Source organism: Neomonachus schauinslandi, chromosome X (genome assembly GCF_002201575.2).
Source record: "Neomonachus schauinslandi chromosome X, ASM220157v2, whole genome shotgun sequence".
NCBI lineage: Eukaryota > Metazoa > Chordata > Mammalia > Carnivora > Phocidae > Neomonachus > Neomonachus schauinslandi.
Window position 1 is genome coordinate 111,536,744 of NC_058419.1, and position 26,382 is coordinate 111,563,125.

General features: G+C 43.2%; 1 protein-coding gene across 9 annotated transcripts in view; it reads left to right on the forward strand.

Annotated features, from left to right (window-relative positions):
- ADGRG2 (adhesion G protein-coupled receptor G2) overlaps positions 1-25,568 on the forward strand; it is a 65,329-nt gene extending 39,761 nt beyond the window's left edge. For 8 of the 9 annotated variants that reach the window (XM_021683710.1, XM_021683741.1, XM_021683749.1 and 5 more), the window contains 14 exons: positions 3,819-4,207; positions 7,553-7,724; positions 7,926-8,082; positions 8,923-9,066; positions 9,895-10,017; positions 10,674-10,719; positions 10,841-10,944; positions 12,061-12,182; positions 13,529-13,797; positions 16,914-17,013; positions 17,559-17,842; positions 20,251-20,352; positions 21,767-21,919; positions 25,046-25,568. In XM_021683710.1, coding sequence (XP_021539385.1) covers positions 3,819-4,207; positions 7,553-7,724; positions 7,926-8,082; positions 8,923-9,066; positions 9,895-10,017; positions 10,674-10,719; positions 10,841-10,944; positions 12,061-12,182; positions 13,529-13,797; positions 16,914-17,013; positions 17,559-17,842; positions 20,251-20,352; positions 21,767-21,919; positions 25,046-25,230 — 2,350 coding nt within the window. In that variant the 3' untranslated portion in view covers positions 25,231-25,568. The remainder of the gene's footprint in view (positions 1-3,818; positions 4,208-7,552; positions 7,725-7,925; positions 8,083-8,922; positions 9,067-9,894; positions 10,018-10,673; positions 10,720-10,840; positions 10,945-12,060; positions 12,183-13,528; positions 13,798-16,913; positions 17,014-17,558; positions 17,843-20,250; positions 20,353-21,766; positions 21,920-25,045) is intronic. The other variant, XM_021683772.1, reaches the window with a different exon arrangement.
- The last annotated feature ends 814 nt before the right edge of the window (positions 25,569-26,382 follow it).

The window sequence follows — 26,382 nt, forward strand, 5'->3', positions numbered from 1 at the left end:
ATTTTTCAATGTAAAGCTTCTCATATGGGAACAAAAGGCTAGCTGTAGCCTGTCTGCCCTGTGTGGGCTGTATTTCTGGGATGTATTAAAACATTGGACCTCAAGGAATAGCTAAAGGACTTTAGTTTAGGATTTGTAGCATTTTCTGTAATAAAAAGTGAAGAATAAGTTTTAAGCTCAACATGCTCCATTAAGCTGAAGGGTTGAGGCCCATTTGAGAGAGAGAATTTCTAGAAGTACCAGGATCAGATGAAGAGATCATAGCTCTTTTGAGGCAGCCCCACAGACCTCTGATGCCTGCCCATTCAAAGAGCTGTGAGGACGAAGCGGCAGGACACAGAAAAGCGGGCAGAATATGAGCTCATTGTCTGGCTCGGGCTCTGTCATCAGCTAGCTGTGTATCCAGCTGTTGATTCTTTATCAATAGAAATAAGCCTCAGGTTCCTCCTCCGTAAAATAGGAAGTGAGCCCTATCAGCACTTCTCAGACATTACTGTGCATATCAGCCACACAGGGTCTGGTTAAAATTCTGATCCAGGAGGTCTGGGAAAGACCTGAGCTGCTGCCTTTCTACCAGGTGAAGCCAGTGCTCCTCGTTCATGGACCTCACTTTGCGCAGTGGGGTCTAGTCCACAGAGCAGTGGTTCTCAACCCTGGATGCACATTGGAATCATCTGGGGAGTTTTAAAAACACCCATACCTGCCTCCCACCCTCAGAAATGGTGATGTCATTGGTGTGGGGTGCAGTCCAGGCTTCTGGATTTTTCAGGATTCCTGGGTGGGGTGATTCTTTTTTTTTTTTTAAGATTTTATTTGTGAGAGAGTGAGAGCATGAGTAGAGGGAGAGGGGAGGGGGAGAAGCAGACTCCCCACTGAACGCAGAGCCTGACGTGGGGCTTGATCTCACAACCCTGAGGTCATGACCGGAGCCAAAGGCAGATGCTTAAGTGACCGAGCCACCCAGGTGTCCTATTTTTAACTTTTTAAAAAGATTTTATTAATTTATTTGAGAGAGAGAGCATGAATGGGCAGGGAGGGGAGGAGGAGCAGAGGGAGAGGGAGAAGTAGGCTCCCCTCTGAGCAGGGAGCCCGATGTGGGGCTCGATCCCAGGATCCCAAGATCATGACCTGAGTGTACGGCAGACGCTTAACCGACTGAGCCACCCAGGTGCCCACTTTGGGCGCTTTTAAAACCTGATGTGTCAAAGTGGCCTTGGGTGCTGGAAATACTCTCTTTGGATCTGGGTGGTGATGATATAGGTGTATCCACGTATAAAAATTCTTCAAGCTCTAAATGGAAGATTAGTACAGTCTACCGTATGAAGAAGCGTATTAAAACAGATCGGATGCCTGCAGCCACCCCAGAGAGTCCAGTTGAGTGGGCCTGGGATGGGAGCCCCTGCACTGGTGTGCAGCGCTCGGAGGTTTCTCATGTAGAGCTGGCATTGCCCGCCACCGCTCTGCCCCTCGGCGTGCCTCTCCCGACGGATGGAGGGCTCCGAGTAGCAGAAGTGCCAAGAGTGTCCGAGAGAGGGTAGCCTCTTCCCCCAGATCTAAGAAGGAAATTTAATTTAGACTTTGCAAAGCACCTCTGCTGTGACTCGGCCCGACGGGTTGCTGCCGTACACAGTTCAGAGAACGGAGTCTCGGAGAACTGGGTGGATTGCCTAGAAGACTACTGAGAGCTGGAGCCTCAGCCAGGGCTTCTCGACTCACCACTTTTCCGACTGTCTGGCGCCCCTTCGTCCACACTGCCACCCTGAACCCCAGGCTGTGTAGACAGGCCTCCGGCGGGTGTCTGACCAGACTAGACTGAGGCAGCATTTCTTTTTATGGGTATGACCTGCCTCGGGTTCCTCAACCTACTATTCCTGCCTCCTCTCACCCCAGAGAAGCAATAAGGACACATTCTAGTTGGTGCTCTTAAGTCACCATCTAAAACTGGATCCATCAGAGGTTTCCCTAGGTAATAGTTTGTTGCCCCCTCTGGTTACTCTTACCCCCCCCACCCCAAGACTGGTGGATCTTGATAGTAGATGAGTTCTTCTCAACCTTGCATGCCATGAAAATATACGGGCCTGGGGGCCTCACCCCTGCACCAAGACGAACTGAAACAGATGCTGAGGAGTAGGCCACAAAAAACTCTGTATATTTTTTAAAAGTCCTCTGGGTTTTCTCATGCACGGCCTAGGTTGAGAACCACTGGGCTAAAGCAATACTGAGGGCGTAGCTGATTTACAAACTGGGGGCCCCTATGGCCCCAGCTTAATTTATTTTTTCAGTCAATGAACATTTCCGGTCACTAGGTGCCAGTTAGCATCATGCTATGTTCATCAGTTTCACAAAAATTTAGTATTATTAACTTCAGTTCAAGATTTTCTTGAAACAAAATTCAGTAAGTCAAAGAAAAAAAAAAAGGCAGTGCGATTTACCTATTCCAGCCAATATCACACTGCATGTGAGTGAGCTAAATTTGAGGTTTCATGGAAAAGAAAGGCTTACTTGTGACTCACGAAGACCAGTATGAGAATTTGCTGAAATAAAAAATTCCATTATCCAAATCAATAATAATGATTTTTGCACATTTTTCTAATATGGATCAATACACAGAAGATTGTAAATGTAATTGACAGAATTATGTACTTTGCAAATACTACAGGAAAAATCTGAAGAACATTTTATGATTATTGATAAATTTAGAGCTGCTTTTCAATTTATGCCATACCCTTTTGTACCCCATGTTAATACTGAGTTGACATAAGAGTTTGTGAATCTGGGGCGCCCGGGTGGCTCAGTCGGTTAAGCGTCTGCCTTCGGCTCAGGTCATGTTCCCAGGGTCCTGGGATCGAGCCCCGCGTCAGGCTCTCTGCTCAGCGGGAAGCCTGCTTCTCCCTCTCCCACTCTCCCTGCTTGTGTTCCCTCTCTCGCTGTCTCTCTCTCTGTCAAATAAATAAATAAAATCTTGGGGAAAAAAAGAGTTCGTGAATCTGTTATGGACAGATACAGTTTTGAAATGGATATGCTTTTGCTTCAAAGTGAAATCAATTGTTCTAAAAATGATGAGCCAGTTTTTTAATGCAGATTCGAATATTCAAGGAAAATGATATTTTGGTATTTAAGTTTTTAGAAGAATTTTTTTTCACGATTTTATTTATTTGATAGAGAGAGAGCACAAGCAGGGGGAGCGGCAGAGGGAGAGGGAGAAGCAGGCTCCCCGCTGAGCAGGGAACCCAATGTGGGGCTCGATCCCAGGACCCTGGGATCATGAACTGAGCTGAAGATAGACGTTTAACCAACTGAGCCACCCAGGCACCCAGTATTTAGAACACTTTATAGTATGTTAGGAACAGTTTGGGCGTGTGATTATACTTTTTTGAGAATACATTTTGTAAAACCTAAAAAAAAAAAAATGTGAGACAGATTCCTAATATATGAAAACCAGCTAGGTGGGTAACAGCATGTAACAGCTCCCCCCCACCACCAGAAACACATAGAAGTGTTACAAGATCTCTTCAACTGAGTGATAAGTAATAAAGCACAAGAGCCTGAGAGTAGTGGTGAGTGAGTGACCCAGAACTGGCAGTTCATAAAAGAGCATCCCTCCTGGCTAATTCCTCTCCCAGGGAGGAAGTGGTGGAAGTGGGCAGGGGCAGGGGGCCAGTGGCAAGGGCACGGCAGGTGTGCAGGGCAGAGGCTGGGAGTAGCAGGTCCCTGGTGGAGCCAAGTCACCTTGGTGGTGTCGGGTGGTTGCTAGAGGAGGTGAGCCTCTCTATTGCTTATTCGTGTCTCACGTGCATCTCTCTGATTCTTTCCTTTAGTGACCTGCAGGATCCTGTTGTATGTCTTGCTGGTCATCCAGATGGCTCACCATTTTCTTCTAGCAATTCCATCCCAGTTGTTCCTCGGGCCACCATTCTGTCCCAGGTCTCCAGTGCCTTCTCTTTTGCTGAACCTCTAAATCATCCACCTGTAACCCAGAGCCCTGCCTCTCCAACACGAGGGATTTACCTTCCTTCTCCCCAGCCTTCAGCTCCCCTAGCTTCCAGCTCTGCCATTGATATGCCCCCCAGTTCTGGAACTATCTTTTCCCCTATGCCCCAAACTGATCTTTCCCACACACTGCCAACTGTGAAATCCTCACTTTCCTCTCCCACCGCGTCTGCCCCTGTGAATGTCATCACGACCAGCACACCTCCTGACAAGACAGGTAAATATGAGGAGTCACGCTGCTGCTGTTTGTTACAATCTGGCTTCCTGAATCACAGGGGTTAGGCTGCCAAGTCAAGATATCTGTAACAAGGCCATGTTGAACCTTTCTTTTTATGATACCTGCTTGATTTCGAGAGCTTTCCTCCAGAGATTCGTAGAACATAGATGTGGCTGAGTTTGATTGTTTTGACCAAGAGAGTGGAGAAATAGCTCTGAGGCAAACATATCTCATTTTATCAAGATGAGTTATTTTACAGGTTTCTTTCTCCCACAAAAGGTTATTAGGTCACTGTTTTCAGCATTCTGAAGAGGAAACTGTTGAACTTTTTTTTTTTTTAAGATTTTATTTATTTATTTGACAGAGAGAGCCACAACCAGAGAGGGAACACAAGCAGGGGGAGTGTGAGAAGGAGAAGGAGAAGCCGGCTTCCCTCCGAGCAGGGAGCCCAATGCAGGGCTCGATCCCAGGACCCTGGGATCATGACCTGAGCCAAAGGCAGACGCTTAACAAATGAGCCACCCAGGCGCTCACTGTTGAACTTTTTAAAAAAAAAAAAGATTTATTTATTTATTTTAGAGAGAGAGAGGGAGAGAGAGAGAGTGGTGGGGAGAGGGACAGAGGGAGAGGGCGAAAAAATCTCAGATTCCCCGCTGAGCGCGGAGCCCGAAGCGGGGCTCGATCCCACCACCCTGAGATCATGACCTGAGCCGAAACCAAGAGTCGGACACTTAACCAACTGAGTCACCCAGGCGCCCCAAGGAAACTTCTGTACTGTTAAACACAGTAATTCCATTTAGAAAGATGACAAGAGAAAAATTTAGCTTTCTTGAAAACAAATCAGTTATAGAGTGACAGAGGTGGGACTGAGCTAAGGTTGCCTTGAGGAGGGGAGAAATGTTCAGAAGACCTACGTGTGGGTCTGCAGGTGTCCTCACCCGCAGTGTGATCTGGGATAAGCCATTTAGCTGACTTTAGCCTACACGACTTTAAGATGGAAATAATCACACCAGCTGCACTGGGTTTGGAATGATGGTTACAGGAGAATGCCCTGGAACCTGCAGAGGGCTCCCCACACACAAAGTAGGCTTAGGGGTAAAGAGATAAAGACAAGAGCGGAAGATGCAAGAGAGAATTCTGGATGCTTTGAAGGTTCAATTCAGTGAGTAAGAAGCAGACCTTCCTTTAAATTTGGGGGGAGTGGGAGGCAAAACCAAGTTCTTGGTGACATGAGATTGGAGCTCATGTTGTGATCTCCACCTTCTCCCCCACAGTGCAAGCATCCCCAGGAGATTGGGAGCGGCTGCCAAATGACTTGATATTTCTTTTTTCTTTTCTTTTCTTTTTTTTTTTTAAGATTTTATTTATTTATTAGAGAGAGAGAGAGTGAGAGAGAGCACAAGCAGGGAGAGCGGCAGAGGGAGAGGGAGAAGCAGACTCCCCACTGAGCAGGGAGCACGATGTGGGGCTTGATCCCGGGACCCTGAGATCATGACCTGAGCCGAAGGCAGACATTTAACCTACTGAGCCACCCAGGAGCCCCATGACTTGATATTTCTTTGAATTTGTGCTGCTCTCTCAATTTTTTTATATATATGGACATTTTAGACCACATTATAAAACCACTGGGGCCTTAGTTTCGAGAAGGTTCAATGGCTGATGAAGAATAAAGTAAAATTGAAGTTAGTTAGCCTGGGCCTAAAACACCCACCTTTGCAGAGCTATCCCCATTGACCATTAGAATCAACCTCACAGGCTCCCCAGAAAGGCTAGCAACATATCCCCCTGCGTCTGTGCTTCCATTTCTGGGACTCCAGTTTCAGCCAATGAGACAACAGGAGCAAAATGACATACATATAAAAGCTGTGTCAGAGTATTACCTGGTAGTGAAAAAGTAGATACAACCTAACAGTTCCACAACAGAAGAGTAATGAAATACACTAAGCCACCTCAGCATGATGACTGTTTGCAGCCCTGCATTAAGAACAGCTAGATGAAAGGGCGCCTGGGTGGCTCAGATGGTTAAGCGTCTGCCTTCGGCTCAGGTCATGATCCCGGGGTCCTGAGATCGAGTCCCGCATCGGGCTCTCTGCTCCTTGGGAGCCTGCTTCTCCCTCTGCCTCTCTCTCTCTGTCTCTCATGAATAAATAAATAAAATCTTTAAAAAAAAAAGAACAGCTAGATGAAACTCAGGGGCATCTTTCAAGTCTTGAGTGAAAAGAAAATAACACAACAATAAATAGTTTGTACACTGTGTTTATAACAGTATGTGACAACAACATGGATGGAGATTAGAAGGGAATATGCAAAATAAAAAATAGGATGTTTGGTGGTGGAATTAAGAGATTTTTCGTTGCTAGGCAGGTTTGTATCATTGTTTTCCAATTAAAAACACTATTGAAAACCAGTTTACAGCTGGTCATCTAGCTATTAATTTCATAATATTCTCTTTTTCACAAAAAGAATTTCTTGTTACCCATGTAAAGTCCTGTACACACGATATAAATTAGATACAAGTATATTTATACTTATACAAATATACACTAACTACACTGATGTGCTTTTACATTTTTTTTTCAGTTAGGTTTCTTTTATTTTTGTTAAGATTTTATTTTTACATAATCTCTACACCAAATGTGGGGTTTCAACTCATGACCCTGAGATCCAGAGTCACGTGCTCTTTTAGACTGTGCCAGCCAGACACCCCAGCTGGGTTTCTTGAAGTATAATTTACATACGTTAAAATTCATCCAGATCTGTGGATAGATGAAATTTTTATAGTTCCATGAGGTTGGATTAAACACCCATAGGCACATAACCACCATCACAATATATAACATTTTCACCACCCGCAAATTTCCTTCGTGTTGCTTTGTAGTCAGTTCCTATCCACTACCCCCAGCCCCTGGCCACCACTGATTGATCTGTTTTGTTTTCCTACACTTTTGATTTTTCTAAAATGTCATATGAAGAGAATCATACAGTATGCAGCCTTTTGAGTCTGGCTTCTTTCAGTTAACATAATATATTGGAGAATTGGAGATCCATCCATGTTGTTGCACTTATCAGTGGCTCCTACCTTTTAATTACTGAATAATAATCTATTGCACAGAGGGATCAGTTTGTTTATCCATTCTTCAGTTGATAGACATTTGGGTTGTTTCCAGTTTGGGGGTATAATGAAAAGCCTCTATAAACATTCACGAACAAGTTTCGAGACATGTTTTTATTTCCCTGGGGCAAATACCTAGGAGTAGGTTCGCCAGGTCATAGAGTCTATGTGTGTTTCTTTATTAGTGATTTTTCCATTATGTGTTCATAAAATGATTTGGCTCTCTGTTACAGAAGTTGTTTATACCAGCAGCATCAGTGATTCTGATCTTGAGAACCAAGTGTCCCAGATGGAAAAGACTCTGTCCTTGGGCAGTTTGGAGCCTAACCTCGCGGGAGAAATGATAAACCATGTCAGCAAACTCCTTCATTCCCCACCTGCCTTGCTGGCTCCTCTGGCCCAAAGGTATGACTTAGCAAACTAATGTGGTCAGGAGAGGGGACCCTCTAAGAGAACAAGACTTCTTATCGGGATTAATTACAGCCAGGTATTTTTCTCCCACATAAGAGGTTCATAATGACTTGTTAAATTGCTACTGCATATTCTGCTTCGAATGGGGAAGACAAAGCGGGAGTGCTGAATTTGAACTACCACTTGTCGTTACAGATTGCTAAAAATAGTGGATGACATTGGCTTACAGCTGAATTTTTCAACTAAGACCATAACTCTAACCTCCCCTTCTTTGGCTCTGGCCGTGATCAGAGTGAATGCTAGTAATTTCGACACAACTACCTTTGCTGCCCAAGACCCTGCACATCTTCAGGTACATCCTAATCTATTGTGGAAAAAAACTTTTCTTATCTATGACTGTTGTCTCCATGGACTTCATGATGGAGGCAATTACTGCTTCTAATCAGGGGTGATACTAAAAATATTTAACATCTAGAACAGTGAGGCACCACACAATCAGAAACAGGACTTTGGTCTTGGCTGGAGCAGGATCTGAGTGATCCTCATGCCCAGTGTTAACCCTCTAGCAGCTAAATGGAAGTTTTGTGGGGAAGTGGGGGGCTCAGGTGGGGAGAAGCGTCCCGTGGAGGGTTCTAGGCAGTTGCAAGAGAGCAGGGACATCAGCTACTTATCAAGTTATTTCAGTACTTTAAACAAGTGTTTTGACTGCACTTCCAGTGTTTTCTATCCACCTATTAGAGGGATTTGGGGCTGGAAATGCCCACGTCAGACCAAGTCTTGATTTTTTGCCTTTTAATTTAATTTGTATACTCTTCCCTTTACAAGTTTAGTGCGTGTGGTTTTATGAAGACTTTGCCCTAACAGGTGGCCGAATTGGTATGTCTGCAGTTACCCTTTCTGCACTCCCCGCTCCCAGTTTTGTTGAGCTGTAATTGACATACAGCATCCTACACTTTCTGATGGTTCCTGTGTATCTTTAAAATGTTCCCTTTCCTGCTCTGAGGCCTTGTCTGTCTATTATACATCCTCTCCAATTTCATAGCGATCAGAGAAACAAGAACAACCGATTTGACAGAAGTTACCACAAATAAATGCCTTTACAGGATCCTCCGTCTTAATTAGTTCTTGTGTTTTCCATCTCTTCATTATACTAACCCCAGGCATTTTTTATTATATTTTACTTGATTTTCAGGTTTCTCTGGAAACGCGGGCTCCTGAGACCAGTATTGGTGTTATTACTCTGCCTTCATCACTGATGAGTAATTTACCAGCTAATGATGTGGAGCTCGCTTCCAGGGTTCAGTTCAACTTCTTTGAAACACCTGCCCTGTTTCAGGTAAGGTTAATGCTAACTGCTTTGGGTTTAGGTTTTGTTTTGGAGTGAGGCAGTTTCGTTTCTTTTAATTCTCCCATGAAAGCTGCAGTTTATTTTGGTTTATTTATTTTTTTTTTGCAGTTTGTTTTTATTCATTTATTTTAAAGATTTATTTATTTATTTGAGAGGGAGAGAGAGAGAGCGCACGCAGTGGGGAGGGGCAGAGGGGAAGGGAGAGAGAAACTAAGCAGACTCCCCGCTGAGCACAGAGTCCGACTCAGGGCTCGATCTCCCGACTCTGAGATCATGACCTGACCAGAAACCAAGAGTCAGATGTTTAACCACCTGCACCCAGGTGCCCCTCCAGTTTATTTTTAAACGGGACCTAGGGATACTGGTAATGATAAATTACAATAACTGACATTTATATATAGAATTTACCAATCACTGAGCATGCTACTAAGCACTTAGAAATGTTAACTTTAATCCTCTCAACAACCTTGTGAGGGAGGAACTATTCAACTATGATCCCAAATTTACAGATGAGGGCAAGGAGGTGCAGAGAGGTTAACTTGCTCAAGAACACAACAGTTTAAGCGGCTTCATGAGCTCTTCCCTTTGCAGTTCCTGAGGGCCCTGCTGTGTCAGTCTGTGAAATTTCGGTCAGTAGTTAGAGCACTTAGGTATAGTGGAGCAGGCTCTGTTTCTAATCATGGTCCTTGGGAAGGTCACTTCAATCCCTGACCCTCAATTTCTCCCCTGGATGATAAAATCACCAGTGTGGACTTACTGTTCTTTAGGGTCCCGTTCAGCTCTAAAATCCATCTTGTTGATTTTTTGGTGTGCTAGGACCCTGCCCTGGAGAACCTCTCTCTGATCAGCTACGTCATATCGTCCAGTGTGGCAAATCTGACTGTCAAGAACTTGACAAGAAACGTGACGGTTACCTTAAAGCACATCAAGCCAAGCCAGGTGCGAGAGGCCTGTCTGGTCTCTTCATGGACCAGATACGCTTGCGCAAACCACGTCTGTCGGACTTGACCTGAAAGAAGGAGATCCAGCAGAACCTCAAACTCGGTTAAGGCAGTGTGTGAGGCTAGGATCATAGGGTCACTCTGTTGGGTTTTAGCATGCCTAAGCACTGACCACTTCATTTCCAAGAAGGTGCAGCGCAAAAGCCAGCTACTATCAATTGCCTGGTTTTAGTGCATTTAGATCTGTGGCTACAGGTCTGATTCTCACCCCCAAAGAGAAAACATCTCTCATTTCGGTTCAGGTTGAGCATTATCTATGACCGTACTACTCAAAGTCTGGTCTGCAGACCTGTACCTTCAGCGTCACCTGGGATCTTGCGAGAAATGCCCACTTTGAGGCCCCACACTGACCCCTGGAATCAGAATGTGTGTTTTAGCAAGGCCTCAAGGTCATTCCTATGCACAACTGCTAAGTCTAAGAAGTGCTGACCTATATGAGACTCACTTGCTTCTAGGGACTAGAATAAAATAAGAATTCTCCAAATATCAAGAATGAGATTCTGAGATAAAAAATTTCATATATTTTTTTTCAATTGCTTTTTAGTTTTTTCAGTTCCGTAAATTGATTATTTGCCACTTACCTTTCCACTGCAGGATGACTTAACCGCGAGATGTGTATTTTGGGACTTGGGCAGAAATGGTAGGTTCCAGTCGTACCTTTTTCAGTCTTGAGTGGGCGGGGGCGGGGACAGGGGAGGAAGTGGCAATCATTGAGACCACGGCCTTGCTGATGGGACAGATACTCTTCCCAATACCAACAGGTGGCAGAGGAGGCTGGTCATCGGATGGCTGCTCTGTTAAAGACAGGAAGCAGAATGAAACCATCTGTACGTGCAGCCACCTTACGAGCTTTGGCATCCTACTGGTAATAACCCCACGCTACATGGCTTTAGATTCTGGGTCTGAGGGGTAGCTGGGCGTCACACCATGATGTCTAATATGATAGATGACTTTGATCAGCAGGTAGGATATTGTGGCAAAGTTATAGACCAATGAAATTACTCTTCCAAAGAGCAAATGCACTTGGAAGATAATACTTGAACATGGAAGTTTTTTTTTTCCCCCCCAGTCTATTTTTATATGTAAGTTTCCCTCTTTTAAATAGCAGGGCCTAGGGAATTCAGATTAAAATGGGTAAGAAAAATTGTTCAGTTTGCATTGCCCTTTAAAATCTTCTCTCTTTTTTTTAAGATTTTATTTATTTGAGAGAGAGAGAGAGAAACAGAATGAGTAGGAGGTGGGGGAGGGGCAGAGGGAGAAGCAGACCCCTGCTGAGCAGGGAGCCGATGCGGGACTCGATCCCAGGACTCCAGGATCATGACCTGAGCCGAAGGCAGTCGCCCAACCAACTGAGCCACCCAGGCGCCCCGCACTTTAAAATTTTCATAAAATGCTCTGTCATAAGTTATTATGTTTAATTTCTCCAACAGTCCTACAAGATAGGTGGAATGGGGTGTTGTTACTGTCATTTTAAGAACTTAGAATTAAGACTCATTTGTTAGGCCATTGTCCACAGTCATAGAACTAAGAAGTATAAGGGCCTAAAGCCAAATTCAGGTCTTTAGGCTCCTAGCCCAGTGCTTTTCCAGTGCATCGTAATGCCACAGCCTTGCTGATGGGACAGATACTCTTCCCAATACCAGCAGGTGGCAGAGGAGGGTGGTCATCGGATGGCTGCTCTGTTAAAGACCGGAAGCCGAATGAAACCATCTGTACTGATCACGTACACGGGCTTTGGAGGCAGCCAGACCAGAATTTGGGTCTCAGCTCCTCCATTTCATACTTGTGTGACCTTGGGCAAATTATTTAACCTCTCTGGGCCTCAGTTTCATTATTTTTACTTGATGATAATAATTGTGTCTACCTTGTAGGTTTGTTGAATGAACTATGGATAGGCACTTAGAACACTCAATAAATGTAAACCATAGCTCTTTTATTTCTTTAAAATATTTGGTCTTGAAAGCAGTATTTTATTTTCCAGGACCTATCTCGAACATCGTTGCCACCTTCTCAGATGATGGCTCTGACGTTTATCACATATATTGGTTGTGGGCTTTCATCAATTTTTCTGTCAGTTACTCTGGTAACCTACTTAGCCTTTGAGTGAGTATCCACACTGGAAACTTGGATTATAGGACGCAGTACTCCCCTCCACTGCCAAAATGTATTACGTGTGCTCGTTGGCCTACCTTATCCTGTATAACATCTAATGGTGCCACCTATATGCAAAAATTTGTGGGACTTTTTGGTTAAAATGCTCACTTCCTTCTACTAGTTTGCACACTTACTGAGGGCAGGGGTTGTGTCTTAATCATCTTTTTACCCTAAAATGGTGCCTGCTACCTAGCCGCCATTAAGCGTGAAATGGAAGATGGATGCAGACCTTGAAACTCAAGAGCTTATAATCTGATATAGACCATAGCTTCACGTACGGCATAAGAGCTATGTTCAATTTATTAAGTTTCTAAGTTACACTGAGCAAACACAAAAGATTAAAAACAGTAGCAGGTATGGGGATGAAGAAGAATAAAAGGTGTAAAGCCTCACTGAAAAAGATAGATAATTCATGAGTGCAGCTTTGTAAGTCATGCAAGAATGACATTCCAAATAATAGCATCTCCTTCTTGGCTTACTTGAAGTGTCCCTTTGGTCACTTTGGGGTGGGGGGGCGAATTCCAACAAATTCTGTTGGAAAAAAAAAGAAAATAGGCACTTTTATTGCACTAACTAAATTAAACAGTATGTAAGTTCTGGGATTTAGATTTTGGACACTGCTCAGGAAATGCACAAATTTACTTGCAGTGCCAAACTTAGGGTCCAGCTGTAACTACAGATCTTCTAGTGGACCTTTGGAAATATGATTAATGAGACTGAATTACCATCAGGCCAGCCATTACTCAGAATGATTTCACCAGGTCTGATTTCACACACACACATGCACATGTCATCAGTTAGCTCTAATTTCCTCTGCCTGTTTCATTTAGCTGTAGTTTAAACTCTTCTTTCCATGATCTCATTTTAACTAATAACATAATAGGGGATCTGGCTAGGTTTTGAAGATCTGAATGTAGGAGCCTATCGTATGAGAAGCAACAGCAATGCTTCTCGAAGTCGCTTGGGAGAAAGGAAGGTGGGTGCTCAGTAGATTGCACTACAAATTATTTAAAAGGTCGGGTCAGCTGTCAGCATGTAAAAGATTCCACAGAAATGCAAATACAGATTTTCCATATTGTTATGACAGACGATATTCTGTTTTGATTTTTCCTTTGTTGTTGTTATGGTCGTTGATTTTCAATGCCTGCCCCCACCCCTACCCCTGGCACACACACACACAGAAGAAATTGATGCGTATAGACATTTACCAAAGAATACACATAAATTTCATAGATATGTTCACATAAGCATTGTCAGAATGGGATGCTATTTCTTTTCTTGTCCTTTCCTTTTAGAAAGATTCGGAGGGATTATCCTTCCAAAATCCTCATCCAGCTGTGTGCAGCTCTGCTCCTGCTGAACCTGGTATTTCTCCTGGACTCATGGATAGCTCTGTATGACATGCGAGGCCTCTGCATCTCGGTGGCTGTATTTCTGCATTATTTTCTCTTGGTCTCATTCACATGGATGGGCCTGGAAGCATTCCATATGTACCTGGCCCTTGTGAAAGTGTTTAATACTTATATCCGGAAATACATCCTTAAATTCTGCGTTGTTGGTTGGGGTATGTATAATTTTGCTTGCACGTGGCCTGGGCTTTCTCCAAAGCTTTTACTCCTCTATTTTGGTTTTTCATCAGGTAGAGACGATGATAAAGCAGGTCATACTTGGCAGGTTTCTAAAACAGCTATGTTGTCCTTAACTGCACTGCCTGCCCAAAGGGGAACCTTTTCCAGTCTCTCTCTCTCTTTTTTTTAAGATTTATTTGTTTTAGAGGGCGGGCAGAGGGAGAGGGAGAGAGAATCTTAAGCAGACTCCCTGCTGAGTGCAGAACCCGACGTGGGGCTTGATCTCATAACCCTGAGATCATGACCTGAGCCGAAACCAACAGTTGGACGCTTCTCTGCCTGGCCACCCAGGCGCCTCAACCTTGTCCAGTCTCTTTCTAGAATACCTGTATATTGGTTATGGACATAAAACTCTTTGAGGTTAGGGCTATGAATACTGTCTGTATCTCCAGTAACTAGAGTTAGGGCTGGCACACAGAAGGTGCTCAAAAAATTGAAGAAGTGAGCTTCGTGATAATGAGGTCAAGCTTTCTGTCCCTGACCTCCTAGCTAGCCTCACTCTGTTCTAGATCTCCCAGATATGACACACATGTACGACACTGTGCTCAAAAGGGCAGAGTGAGATGAACATACCAGGTGAGACCTGATGTAACTTCACAGCCACACTGACACAATTTTCAGATCATGCCACCTGTTGGTGGTGGGTCACAAAGTCTTAGACACCGCACATATCTTGAAGATTCGGGCATTCAGCTCTCCACCAAATGTAGGAGCCTCATCAACCTGACTGGACTTATCTTTGACTAAAGGTAATCTAACCTCTGCTTGAACACTTCTATTATTAGGGAGCTCATTATCTTTGTTAAAAAAAACAAAATTCAACTGACTAAATTTTAAAGATCTTATCGGCTCTATTCAGGGATTCATGAATCGGCAGCATCCAATCTAGCAGATAGAAAGGAGCTGTACAAAACGAAAGACGTTGCTAGGCAGAAGGGAACAGGAATAAGCAAGTTATTCTAGGCAAAAAAGTGAGTTCGTTATTGCAAGGTTATGCTCCTTTAGGGGATGACAGAGGTGTCTATCAGGCAGATTACGTAACTAGTGCTAATAATGTGATTCCTGATTGACTGGTTTAAGATTCCATTTCTGGGGGAGCTGAAATTGTAATTAAGTCAAGTCTCAGTTTCATCACCTGGGGCTTACCATAAGTGACTCAATTTTAGGTCTGTTGTCTTCTTTGTAATACCTTACAAGGCAGCCAATAACCGTTTTCTAAAGCCCTACAGCTCTGATTTCCCATTAAGTTCACTTGGCTCTCTGCTGGCACTTACCCAGTGGTCTCGTTTTTGCTTTCTAAGGCAAAACAATAAGCTGACACGTCTCTGCCAAAGAGCCCTTCAGATAATCTGCAAGTAATATATAACATTATGAAAAATGCCCTGTTCTTCCATGTATTTTCACACAAGGAACCCCACGAAAGATAAGCTGGTGAGGTTGGAACAGGCAGTTATTGCTAACACCCGGTAAAGAAACCAGCTCGAAGCGACGACATGATTTACCCAATTCACACAATTTGAGAACAGCCCAGCCTGGTTTTCTGATTTCTTGTGCGTATCTTTCCTTTGAATTACAGCCACCATCCCTCCCTCTGCTCTTTTTCAGGCTAAATATTCCTTCAGATATTCCCTACACAACACTTGTCACCCCACCTGTCATTATATCTCTGTCAAGAATAACAGAACACCTTTCCAGAGAGATGAGTCACTTCTTCCTAGAAAAATAAATCACTGCTTCTGACACCGAGCATGGATTCTCTCTTTGTGGAATACCAAAAGGTCACATTCTCTGTCCTGGACAGGCTCCACAACCCCAGTGTTATTTTTAGAAAAGTGTTTCACTTAGGAAGTTATCATATGTTAGTGTCTCTGTAAGGTACAAATAGAGAAGAATTAAATGAAATATTATGTTAGATTGTACCAGGCACCCCAGCCTGTGAGGAGGAATTGTTTTATTTATTTATTTATTAAAGATTTTATTTATTTATTTGACAGAGAGAGAGAGAGCGAGAGCAGGAACACAAGCAGGAGGACTGGGAGAGGGAGAAGCAGGCTTCCCGCAGAGCAGGGAGCCCGATGGCGGGGCTCGATCCCAGGACCCTGGGATCATGACCTGAGCCAAAGGCAGACGCTTAACGACTGAGCCACCCAGGCGCTGGAATTATTTTTTATTTACCAGAGACTTGAGACTGGATGTCAGGCTGGTCTTTGTGCACAGAGTGTGAGCTGTCCGCATGGAGTGGGGTGAGGGGTGACGGGATGGGGAGTGAGAGGGACTCCTTCCCAGCCAAATGCCATCTTAAGCTGGGAAGAGCCTTCTCATTGTGCTGCTTCTTAGTGGAAGTGCCAGTAGGCCCTTGAAAGGGCCAGTATAGTGGCAGTCAGCAGCCCCCAGATCAACCAGGTCTGCTCCTCAATCCATTGATGGGTTCCAGCTTGTCAGTGGAGGATTTGGGGTTCATAATGAAAGATTCGCCAGGAGTTGCTGATAACCCTACTATGCTGATTATTTGCTTTACATTTTGGAGTCCTTCACTTTGCCTGCCACCTGAGCCTCAAAATTACATTCCAGATGTGTATAAGTTAAGGGTAACTCTAGCTGCTGTAGTTGACCAAAAAAAAAAAAATCTCAGGAGAAGATAATTTCTCACACACAGTCCAGTTAGCAGGACTGGAGAGGTCTGTGGTCTTGTGGTTATTCAGGATCCAAGCTGTGGGAAGCTCTGCCTCAAGACAGGGCTTCCAAAATTGCCCTGAATTTGGGAAAAGAAAGAGTGGAGGATCTCATATAGGAAGTTTTTATGGGACAAGCGTAGAGGTAGAGCAAATCACTTCTGTCCATATCCCATTGATCAAGACCTAGTTATGTGGCCACACACAGCTGCAAAGCAGGCTGGGAGAGGTCCAGCCATGTGCCAAGGAGAAAGAGAAACAGGGTTTGGTGAACAACTCAGCAGTCTGCTACCAGAAGAAACTAGAACGTGATCTCTAGTCTTTCTTCTTACCACCTTGGTTATTAGAACTCCGTGTGACTGATGTTTCCCATCTTCCAGGGCTACCAGCTGTGGTCGTGACCATCATCCTGGCTATATCCCCAAATAACTATGGCCTTGGGTCCTACGGGAAATTCCCCAATGGCTCACCCGATGACTTGTGAGTACAAAGTCCCTGAGGGAATGTTAAGTGAACTGGAGAACTGAATTCTCCAAGGAAGTGGAGTATGTAATCGACTCTGACGCTCATCCTAATAAAATCCAGTCACATTTACGGCAGTCTTCACAGTTATGTATGTGATGAGATAAGCTAGTTGGAAATGCCATGCTACTATTTAAGTATTAAAAAAACGAATTGGAAGTTTTTTGAAAATACTTTTCTAAGCCTCTGATAAAAATGAAATACCAGCTACATTATATTAGTAAAGACTCATGGATAGAGTGACTAAGATTTAAAGGGGGTAAAATCAGGAATGTTTTCAAAGAATAGTTTGTAAATACTTCTAATCACCAAGTGTCCTAAAATAAACTCTTAGGGTTTTTTTTTTCCTTCGAGCTTTAAGTGGTTGTTAGTGAACAGCTGGTTTTATCTTTTTGTTTTTCCTCTTGGATGTTTCGGTAAAATGATTTAGATTCATTGTATCATTGTGAACCATATTTCAGCACTGTAATATGTTTCCCATTGTTTTTCCCCCCAAATTCCAGTTGCTGGATCAACAGCAATGCTGTATTCTATATTACAGTTGTGGGATATTTCTGTTTGATATTTTTGCTGAACGTCAGCATGTTCATTGTGGTCCTGGTTCAGCTCTGTCGAATTAAAAAGAAGAAACAACTGGGAGCCCAGCGGAAAACCAGTATTCAAGACCTCAGGAGCGTCGCCGGCCTTACGTTTTTACTGGGCATTACTTGGGGCTTTGCCTTCTTTGCCTGGGGACCAGTTAACGTCACTTTCATGTATCTCTTCGCAATCTTTAACACCTTACAAGGTAAGCTCTGTAGCACTAATTACGCATGAATGATCCCAGTCGAACTAAAAATCTCTAAAAAGTATCCGTGAAGTGGCTTATTTCGTAGCTTAAGACTTACTTGTTGAAAAACAGATTCATCTTTGAAAAAGGGGGCTTGGAGATCCTTGGAAGAAACGGGTACTTTTTTCCTCCTCCATATTGTCTCCTCAGAGAGAACATATTGAGGGGAACCTGCCAACCTGCCAGGAACTCGTTTATGGGAATCACTTTTCCTTCACTTGGTTCCTTGCCCTTTTTTTTTGTTTTTGTTTTTAATCTTTTTATGGAGGTAGAACATGCAAACAGCAAAGTGCACATGATCATATATGTCCGGGTGACGTCTGGCCACGCCCACCTTCTAGGTCTGTTTGAGTGAAGACAGTGAGAAATGGGAAGTCAATAGACAGAGCCAAGTGGCCACAGCCTGGCCCTGCGGCTCTTCCTGAGAAGTTGCTGTGCTGGGCCACCCCGGCGGGAAAGGGGCAGGCTCTGTGTGAGCTCTTCATGGCTTTCCATTTGTTCCTGAAGCCCAGCTGCACACATTTCCCAACCCATCAAGTTGTGGTGTTCAGAAAAGCAAACTACTAACTCAGATCAGCGTTATAAAAGACTTGTCAGCTGTAATTAATTTTTAATGGAAGTACTTTAGCATTAAATGCTAAGCAGGCTAATAGGTTTACGTAACAATAATGATAATTCTTGTCCCTTGGTTTCCTTTTATTCCAAATCGGCTGTGGGATGCCTTTTAGTTCATTCTCATCTGCCTGTTTTCATCTTTTCCTTCCTGTTGCTTTTAGCTCCCATAGCGTCCTCCCGTAGTTCTGTCAGGCAGTAGATTATTTTGCTGGTTTTCAAAGAAATCCCAACCTGAGATTGAATTCAAATGCCTAATTTAGCTATCCGTTCTTATTTGGAGGAAGCCAGTTAATATACTTGTTGGTTACATAGTTTGTTAGATTTTTAAAAAAGATTTTATGTCTTTAGAGATTTATTTCTTTATTACTTGAGAGAGAGAGGAAGGGAGGAGAGAAGTGGAGCCCGATGGGGGGGTTCGATCACAGGATCCTGAGACCAAGACCTGAGCCAAAATCAAGAGTCAACTGAGCCACCCAGGTGCCCCTGTTAATTTTAACTTACAATGTACCAGTTCCTGAATTGGTATATCCAGGTGTTACACCACATAGTATTAAATAGAAAAGTTTTATTTGCCTTAATGGCATGCTAAAAGAGCAAAAAATATGCCCACATCACACTAATCACAAACATGAAAGCAGGGTACCTATCCTCATATATTTAATGTGGAAACTGAACCTGCCTCTGTCTTCATTTCCCCCAGAATGTCTTCTCATTAGAATATGAATAGATGAAAGGAATGCATCGTTCCATTTACAAAAGGGAACTAATGCCTAATTCACTGGCTTTGGGGTTGGTTAAAGGAAGGCTGTGTGTAGGTTCTGAGTTGGGGCTTAGGCCCATTTTGATCTCATACATGCTGTTTCTCCTCTTGTGCAACCAAGGGGAATTGCCCAAGGGTAGCAGATAAACAAAGGTGTGCAGTAGTCAAGATGGCAGGTTTTAGGATGGGCACATGTACTGTACTAGAAGCAAACCTGATATTTAAAAAGGAAGATTTTAAAGACCGACTGGGATTTCAGGAGAGGGAGAATTCAGAAGTCGCCCATTCGTTCAGCAAATATTTATTGGCAAAAGCCTTGAGGCGTGGTAGCAGCATGGAGCCCCGTGCCTGTAGGACCAGGAAGAAGGTGGGTGGGAGGCAGAACCCGAGTCCCTCTTCAGGTCTGTAGTGTTGCTTTCTTTGTGGCCAGGACACCAGTGGAGAATTTCCTTGAACAGAGTAGAGGGAGACTGGAGGGCAGACAAGGACATCACTGTGGGGCACCAGGCTTGGGAGGAAGAGGGAAGAGCCCAGGCAAGGGACTCTGCCATGGGCTGGAGAGGAGGAGCCAGGGATTTGAGACTGAGGAGGAGGATGTGGCACTTGACTGAACATGAACATGCATCATAAATATGGAAGGGTGGGGAAGTAGGAGCCAAGGTCTGAGCTGGCATCCTGAGTAGAGTGGATGGCTTATACTTCCAAAGATAGGGAACGCCAAGGATGGGATGTGAGAGGAGAGACAGTTTAATTTTGGAAATAGGGAGTTATCATTCCTCTCATAAGTATTTTTTATCTTACAAAGAGAGTCCCTTCAGGGTGCCTTTCAATAGCAGACTTTCTTAGGACTTTGGACTTTCCCCCCCCCCCCCATTTGTAAAATTTCACATTGCCTATAGCTGCCAAAGATTTTATCTTTTGGGCGAAGGAAGTTCATGACATTCAGGTCTCAGTTTGGAATTATGTTACAGGGTTTTTTTTTCCTCCATAGGATTTTTCATATTCATCTTTTACTGTGTAGCAAAAGAGAACGTCAGAAAGCAATGGAGGCGGTATCTTTGTTGTGGAAAGTTACGGCTGGCTGAAAATTCTGGTAAAGATTGACCTTTTTCTCCTCTTAAATCTTGGGGAAAAGACATAAGTTAAGATCTAAAGCAGTCAATGCCGAAGGGCTGTCAGATCTGGAAATCAGTGAACGGATCTCAATTGTGAACATTAGGGAGAAAAACCCTAGTGAATTAAAAAATAATTGCTCATTATCTGGGAACTTCGTGAACAATAGGCTTCACGGGCTCATTGCTTCTTAAATGAAACAAGAGTGCAATTTTTCCTTTTGAGCCCAGGTTTTCCATTTGTCTGAAGTAATTTTCCGTATTTACCTTCATAACTTGTTAAGCCTTGGCTCAACCTGGGGGCTGGGGGGAGGGGTGAAACAGGTGATGGGGACTCCGGAGGGCACGTTGTCGTGATGAGCACTCAGCACGTGGAAGTGCTGAGTCACTATAGTGCACACCTGAAACTAATAGTACACTGTAAACTTACTGGACTTAAAAACATTTAAAAATTCTATAATTCTTTAATAAAGCATATTATTTTCTTATTAAAAAAAAGCCTTGGCTCAACCTTTTTTCCACAGGTCCTGGTTGTCTATTGCTTAATTTGTTAGTGGCCCAGACGTTGTATATAAGCTCTAGCATACCTTTGGTTATTTTGAAGTTCTTTTCAGGCGTGCCCTGCTGCTTTGCAGAGCAAATGGCTCCTTTTCAAGAAAATAAGAAAACTGAAGTACTGTTTGAAAACATAAATTCCTTTTACATGAATATCACCCACGAATACCACCTTTGCGGTATGGCAGAGACCTGTGTGCACAAGATCTGCACTCAGAAAATAGCAGTACATATAGTTCAGTCATTTTAAGTCATTTAAGAGCCACCTGTCACCACAACAAGTTGTCTTGTGTTCTTGTTTTTTTGTTGTTGTTAAGATTTTATTTATTCATTTGAGAGAGAGAGAGAGCACACAAGCAGGGGGAGAGGGAGAGGGAGAAGCAGACTCGCCGCTGAGCCAGCCAGGAGTCCGATATGGGGCTCAATGTGGGGCTCGATCCCAGGACCCTGAGATCATGACCTGAGCCGAAGGCAGATGCTTAACCGACTGAGCCACCCAGGCGCCCCATCTTGTGTTCTTGTTAAGACAATCCTTGGTTCTGGAGTACTGCCTAATTCAGTGGCTATCTTTAGACACAATCAAATGAGCGTGGCCTTTAGTCCCAAGAGCATATAGGTTACTTTTAACCAAGTGGTCGTTTAAAGGATAAAGGTATATAGTCTTAAGTGAAAATACATTTTATCACACCAACTTGTGAAATGTGTGACTTCTTTGTAAGAAGTGGAAGTGGGATCTGGAAGTGAGATCAGTTGCTAGAACGAGTTCCCCTGTGATCTGTCTCTTGCATTTGAGCTTCAAACATTCCGCCCTGTTTTTCTGAAATGCTTATTCTGCTGTAGACTGGAGTAAAACTGCTACTAATGGTTTAAAGAAGCAGACTGTAAACCAAGGAGTGTCCAGCTCTTCAAATTCCTTACAGTCAAACAGTAACTCCACGCACTCCACCACGCTGCTGGTGAATAACGATTGCTCAGGCCTTGCGAGCGGGAACGGTACGTATCCCTCAACATAGTATTTCTCAAGCTAGTGTTTGTTTTATTAAAGTACTTTTATCCTTTAATGGCATTTTTGCTAAGCAAAGAGAAAAAGTACATATGACTAGTGGATCGAAATGTGGCTCCCTTATGGTAGAGGAAGTTTATTAATCCAAATGTATTCAATTTAGAGCAAATACCAGAAAAACATTTTTTTTAAGGTTTAGTTTTTCATGATGGGACTTAATGATGACCTAAAACGTTTCACGTTGCAAATCCTGATTTAAGGACTGCCCAAAGACCTCAGTGCTGTGCTCCTGCTGTGTAAGCTGTTCCGAAAATAGTTAAGACCATATCAAATTTTTTAGTACATCTATAATCATACATATTTTCAACACTTTTAAACCTTCCTATTTTTTGCTTGTCATGTTTGTTCATTCTTTTCCACAGCATGGGTGCCTTGTGGCAGTGCCCAGATCCCCATTAATATGTCCAATACTGCCAAGATGAATTGTGGCCAGTACTGGTGACCATGTATGTCACCAATATATGAACAGATTATTGCTGCAACGCCTCCTTATACTAATTCTGACATTTCTTGCTAAAACTTCCATTACATTTTCTTTCTTTCATACACTTGGTTGTCCATGCATAAAAGCTTATGTATTTCATTCTTCTTTGGCTTCTTAATACATCTTTTGCATTTTCATCAAAACTTCTATTTCCACTCGTATACTTTCTCCTTCCCTGGAGAATTTGCTTTTATTCATCATTTTAGGATAGTAATTATTTTCATGATGAATTCAAATAAATATGTGAGAAAGTTCATATACCTGTCAGGTTTCCAACCTAAAGATGGGAGGTCCTGCTGGTTTATATAGAATTTAAAAATACAATGGAATGCCTCTAATTGGAGGTTTCTCAACCTCGGCACAATTGACATTTGGAGCTAGGTAACTCTTTGTTTGGGGGGGGCTGTCCTGTGCAGTTGGGGACGTTTAGCAACATCCCTAGTTTCCACCCACTCACCCCCAGTTGTGACAACCAAAAATGTCTTCGGACATTGTGAAATGTCCCCTAAAGGGTAAAATCACCCACCTCCCCTTCACTGAGAACCATTGCTGTAGACGATGAAAAACACCTACCATCTGGCCTTAGCTCTTTACCACAGTTGCCAGCGTAAGAGCTCTGGGTTCTAGGACAAATGGCTCTGTCGGGAATGACTCAATGTTAAGTAAAGAGAGTGCGGCCAGTAGCAATCAAGACTGGCTGATAAGTTAGCGTGAAAAAGCAAGTTCAAGGCAGAGAAATCAGAGGTGTGAGGTAAGCCATCATGAGTCCTCAAAATCACAACATATCAGAAAATCTGTTGGCTTGGACAGAAATGTTTGGCGCTCTTAAAGCCAGGTTTTTTCCATATTCTAGGAACAACTCACAGATGAAGCCTCACTTGCCTAGCCTGTGTTGCCATGCTTTGGGCAATCAGATTTGACTGAAGCAACACATTTTGCACAGCTGTTTGACATGGCTGATTTGACACAGCTGTTTTGGATGGCCGACAGTGAGGGCGGGGGGGGTACATTTGAGGCCACCGGAATGGCCAAGTTTTTAATACCACATAACATGCTCATCAGATAGACATCCCTGACTCCTCAGGCTGCACACCAGGATCTGGGATGGATGAGGTATGGGATGGGCAATTCCAAAAAAGAAACTGGAAGTTTAATGGTTTATTATACCAGGTCAAATTGTCCCTGCACCAAAATGTCCTCAAACCAAAATGGCTAAATCAGGACAGCTGCCTCAAATGGTCACATGCCCTATTTGGGCTGTGTTGACCATGTCCCTCACGTAGTTTGTGTGAATGCTACATATCTGGTTATGCTTTAAAGGCTTGGGCACCAGCAGCCCTCTCACTCGGTACATGGGGGGCCACTAAACTCACAGTTTGAAAGAAACATCACATGTTGACTCCATCAATTCTGAGCTGCATAACCATGTACAAAGCACTTAATTTCTGAAACCTTAGTTTCATCGTCTGTGAGATGGGGATAATAATAGCACTCAATGTGTAGTATAGTAAATGAGATAATACTTATAAAGTTCTCAACACTGTTAATCATTATTATGATGATTATAGCATGAACTCAAAAATGGGCTTATTATTCAGCTTTCTTTTTTTTTTTTAAAGATTTATTTATTTATTTTAGAGAGAGAGAGGAAAAGCATACAAGTGGAAGGGACAGAGCCAGAGGGAGGGAAAATCTCAAGCAGACTCTGCACTGAGTGCGGAGTCTGACGCGGGGCTCCATCTCAGGACCCTGAGATCATGGCCTGAGCCGAAAACAAGAGTCGCTCACTCAACCGACTGTGCCACCGAGGCGCCCTGTTATTTGGCTTGCTACATTGTCTTCCAGTAGTATAATGGTCAGGAGGTTGGTGCCAAGTAGCCAGAGGGTCTGAGCACACACACAGTTGAGGGCCTGCTTGCGGTGTGGGAGGCCCAGGTCCGAACTACATTGGCTCTAGAATGTCCAGCTGCACCCTGGCCTGGACTCTGAGGTTGTAATTAATTGGTGGTTTCCTCGTGGGAACCAGTCCTGTCCTGATTTAGTCAGAGGAGCCGGTTTACTCTACCAGAGATGGTTTTTTCTTGGCCATGACTGTTGTTGCTCTGGGTTTCTCTGGTACAAAGTTTTATTTTATAGGAACCTGAAGGACCCAAGAACCTTGTAAGGGGACATATGGGGACCTCTGTTAACCTTAACCTTTTGGGGGAGACCAGAATATTATATTAGGTCATACTACACAGAAGCTACTTCTCAATAATATGATCAACCAGAGTTAGGAAATGGGTCTTCTCATATCAAATATATTGCTTTGCTTCATATTTTGACCGTTTCATTAAAAAAAAAAATTGCCATAGAGAACTGGTTTCTGACACATCCTCCAGTTTGTGTTGTTTACTTTGAGTGGCCTCAGGGAAGGATCGAAAAGTAAAACATGACATCATAACTATATTTAAAAAAAAAACAAACCCATGTACTACATGTGCCTACTTCAGAACGAAGTGATGTTTAACTGTATTTTTTAATTGCTTTCTCTGGATATTTCATGATACCAATTTTGTTTTTCCTTATATAGGGAATGCTTCAACAGACAAGAATGGTGTTTCTTTCAGTGTTCAGAATGGAGATGTGTGCCTTCATGATTTCACTGGGAAGCAGCACATGTTTACCGAGAAAGAAGATTCGTGCAATGGTAAAGGCCGTATCGCTCTCAGAAGGACTTCAAAGCGGGGAAGCTTACACTTTATTGAGCAAATGTGATTCCTTTTTCTAAAATCAAAGCATGATGCTTGACAGTGAAAATGTCCAATTTTACCTTTTACACAATGTGAGATGTATGAAAATCAACTAATTTTATACTCAGCAACCTCTGGAGGAACATATGCTAATTGAGGGCAATGGTTATTGGAAGAGGAAACCCAAGACGTTATACATGGTTTTTAGACATTTGCTGTCTGGTTTTTTTTATCCTTCATTTTAAAAGAAGATTGGGTTTAAACAACACAGTAAGAATAAGACTCGTTTAAAATCAAAGTAGTTCATTTCTAGCCACATTTTAAAGAGGCTGAATCATCTATGATAAGGTCCTATAAAGCAACTGTTGACTTCAGCCTGTTGGTGAGTTTAGTTGTGCATGCCTTTCTTATAAATAAGCTAAATTCTAGTGCCCCACATGTCAAATATCTTCTACGTTTTTTTGTATTTATTTTCTTTTTTAAATTTTTTATTGTTATGTTAATCACCATACATTACATCATTAGTTTTAGATGTAGTGTTCCATGATTCATTGTTTGTGCATAACACCCAGTGCTCCATGCAGAGCGTGCCCTCTTTAATACCCATCAGCAGGCTAACCCATCCTCCCACCCCCCTTCCCTCTAGAACCCTCAGTTTGTTTTTCAGAGTCCATCGTCTCTCATGGTTCATCTCCCCCTCCGATTTCCCCCCCTTCATTCTTCCCCTCCTGCTATCTTCTTCTTTTTTTTAACATATAATGTATTATTTGTTTCAGAGGTACAATGTGTAAATTAATTTCTTTGTAGAATCGTGGTTGTGTTATTGTGTCTAATGTGATAATTCAGAAAATCCTTGCTGGTTCAGCTCCTTTTGGAGATTATATGGGATGTGAAATACAGAAGCTTCACTGAAATCAAGAAATAATGGTGCCAGCCAGACTGGAAAAAGTGTGCGCAGACAGTGCGCAATTAGCTCATATAGTGCCTTGGAGCGAGTTGGAAAAAGGTGCCCCTACTGGGCAGACACAGCCCCAAGGGCTCACGGTTTGTCAAACAAAGTGGGGGCCATATTTGAGCCCCACGCATCCTCTCGGGTGCACCCTTGTGCAGGGCACCACGAGTACAGCCATGTGCGGCACCCAGTCCCAATACCCATCTCCTGATCTCGTCCCTAATC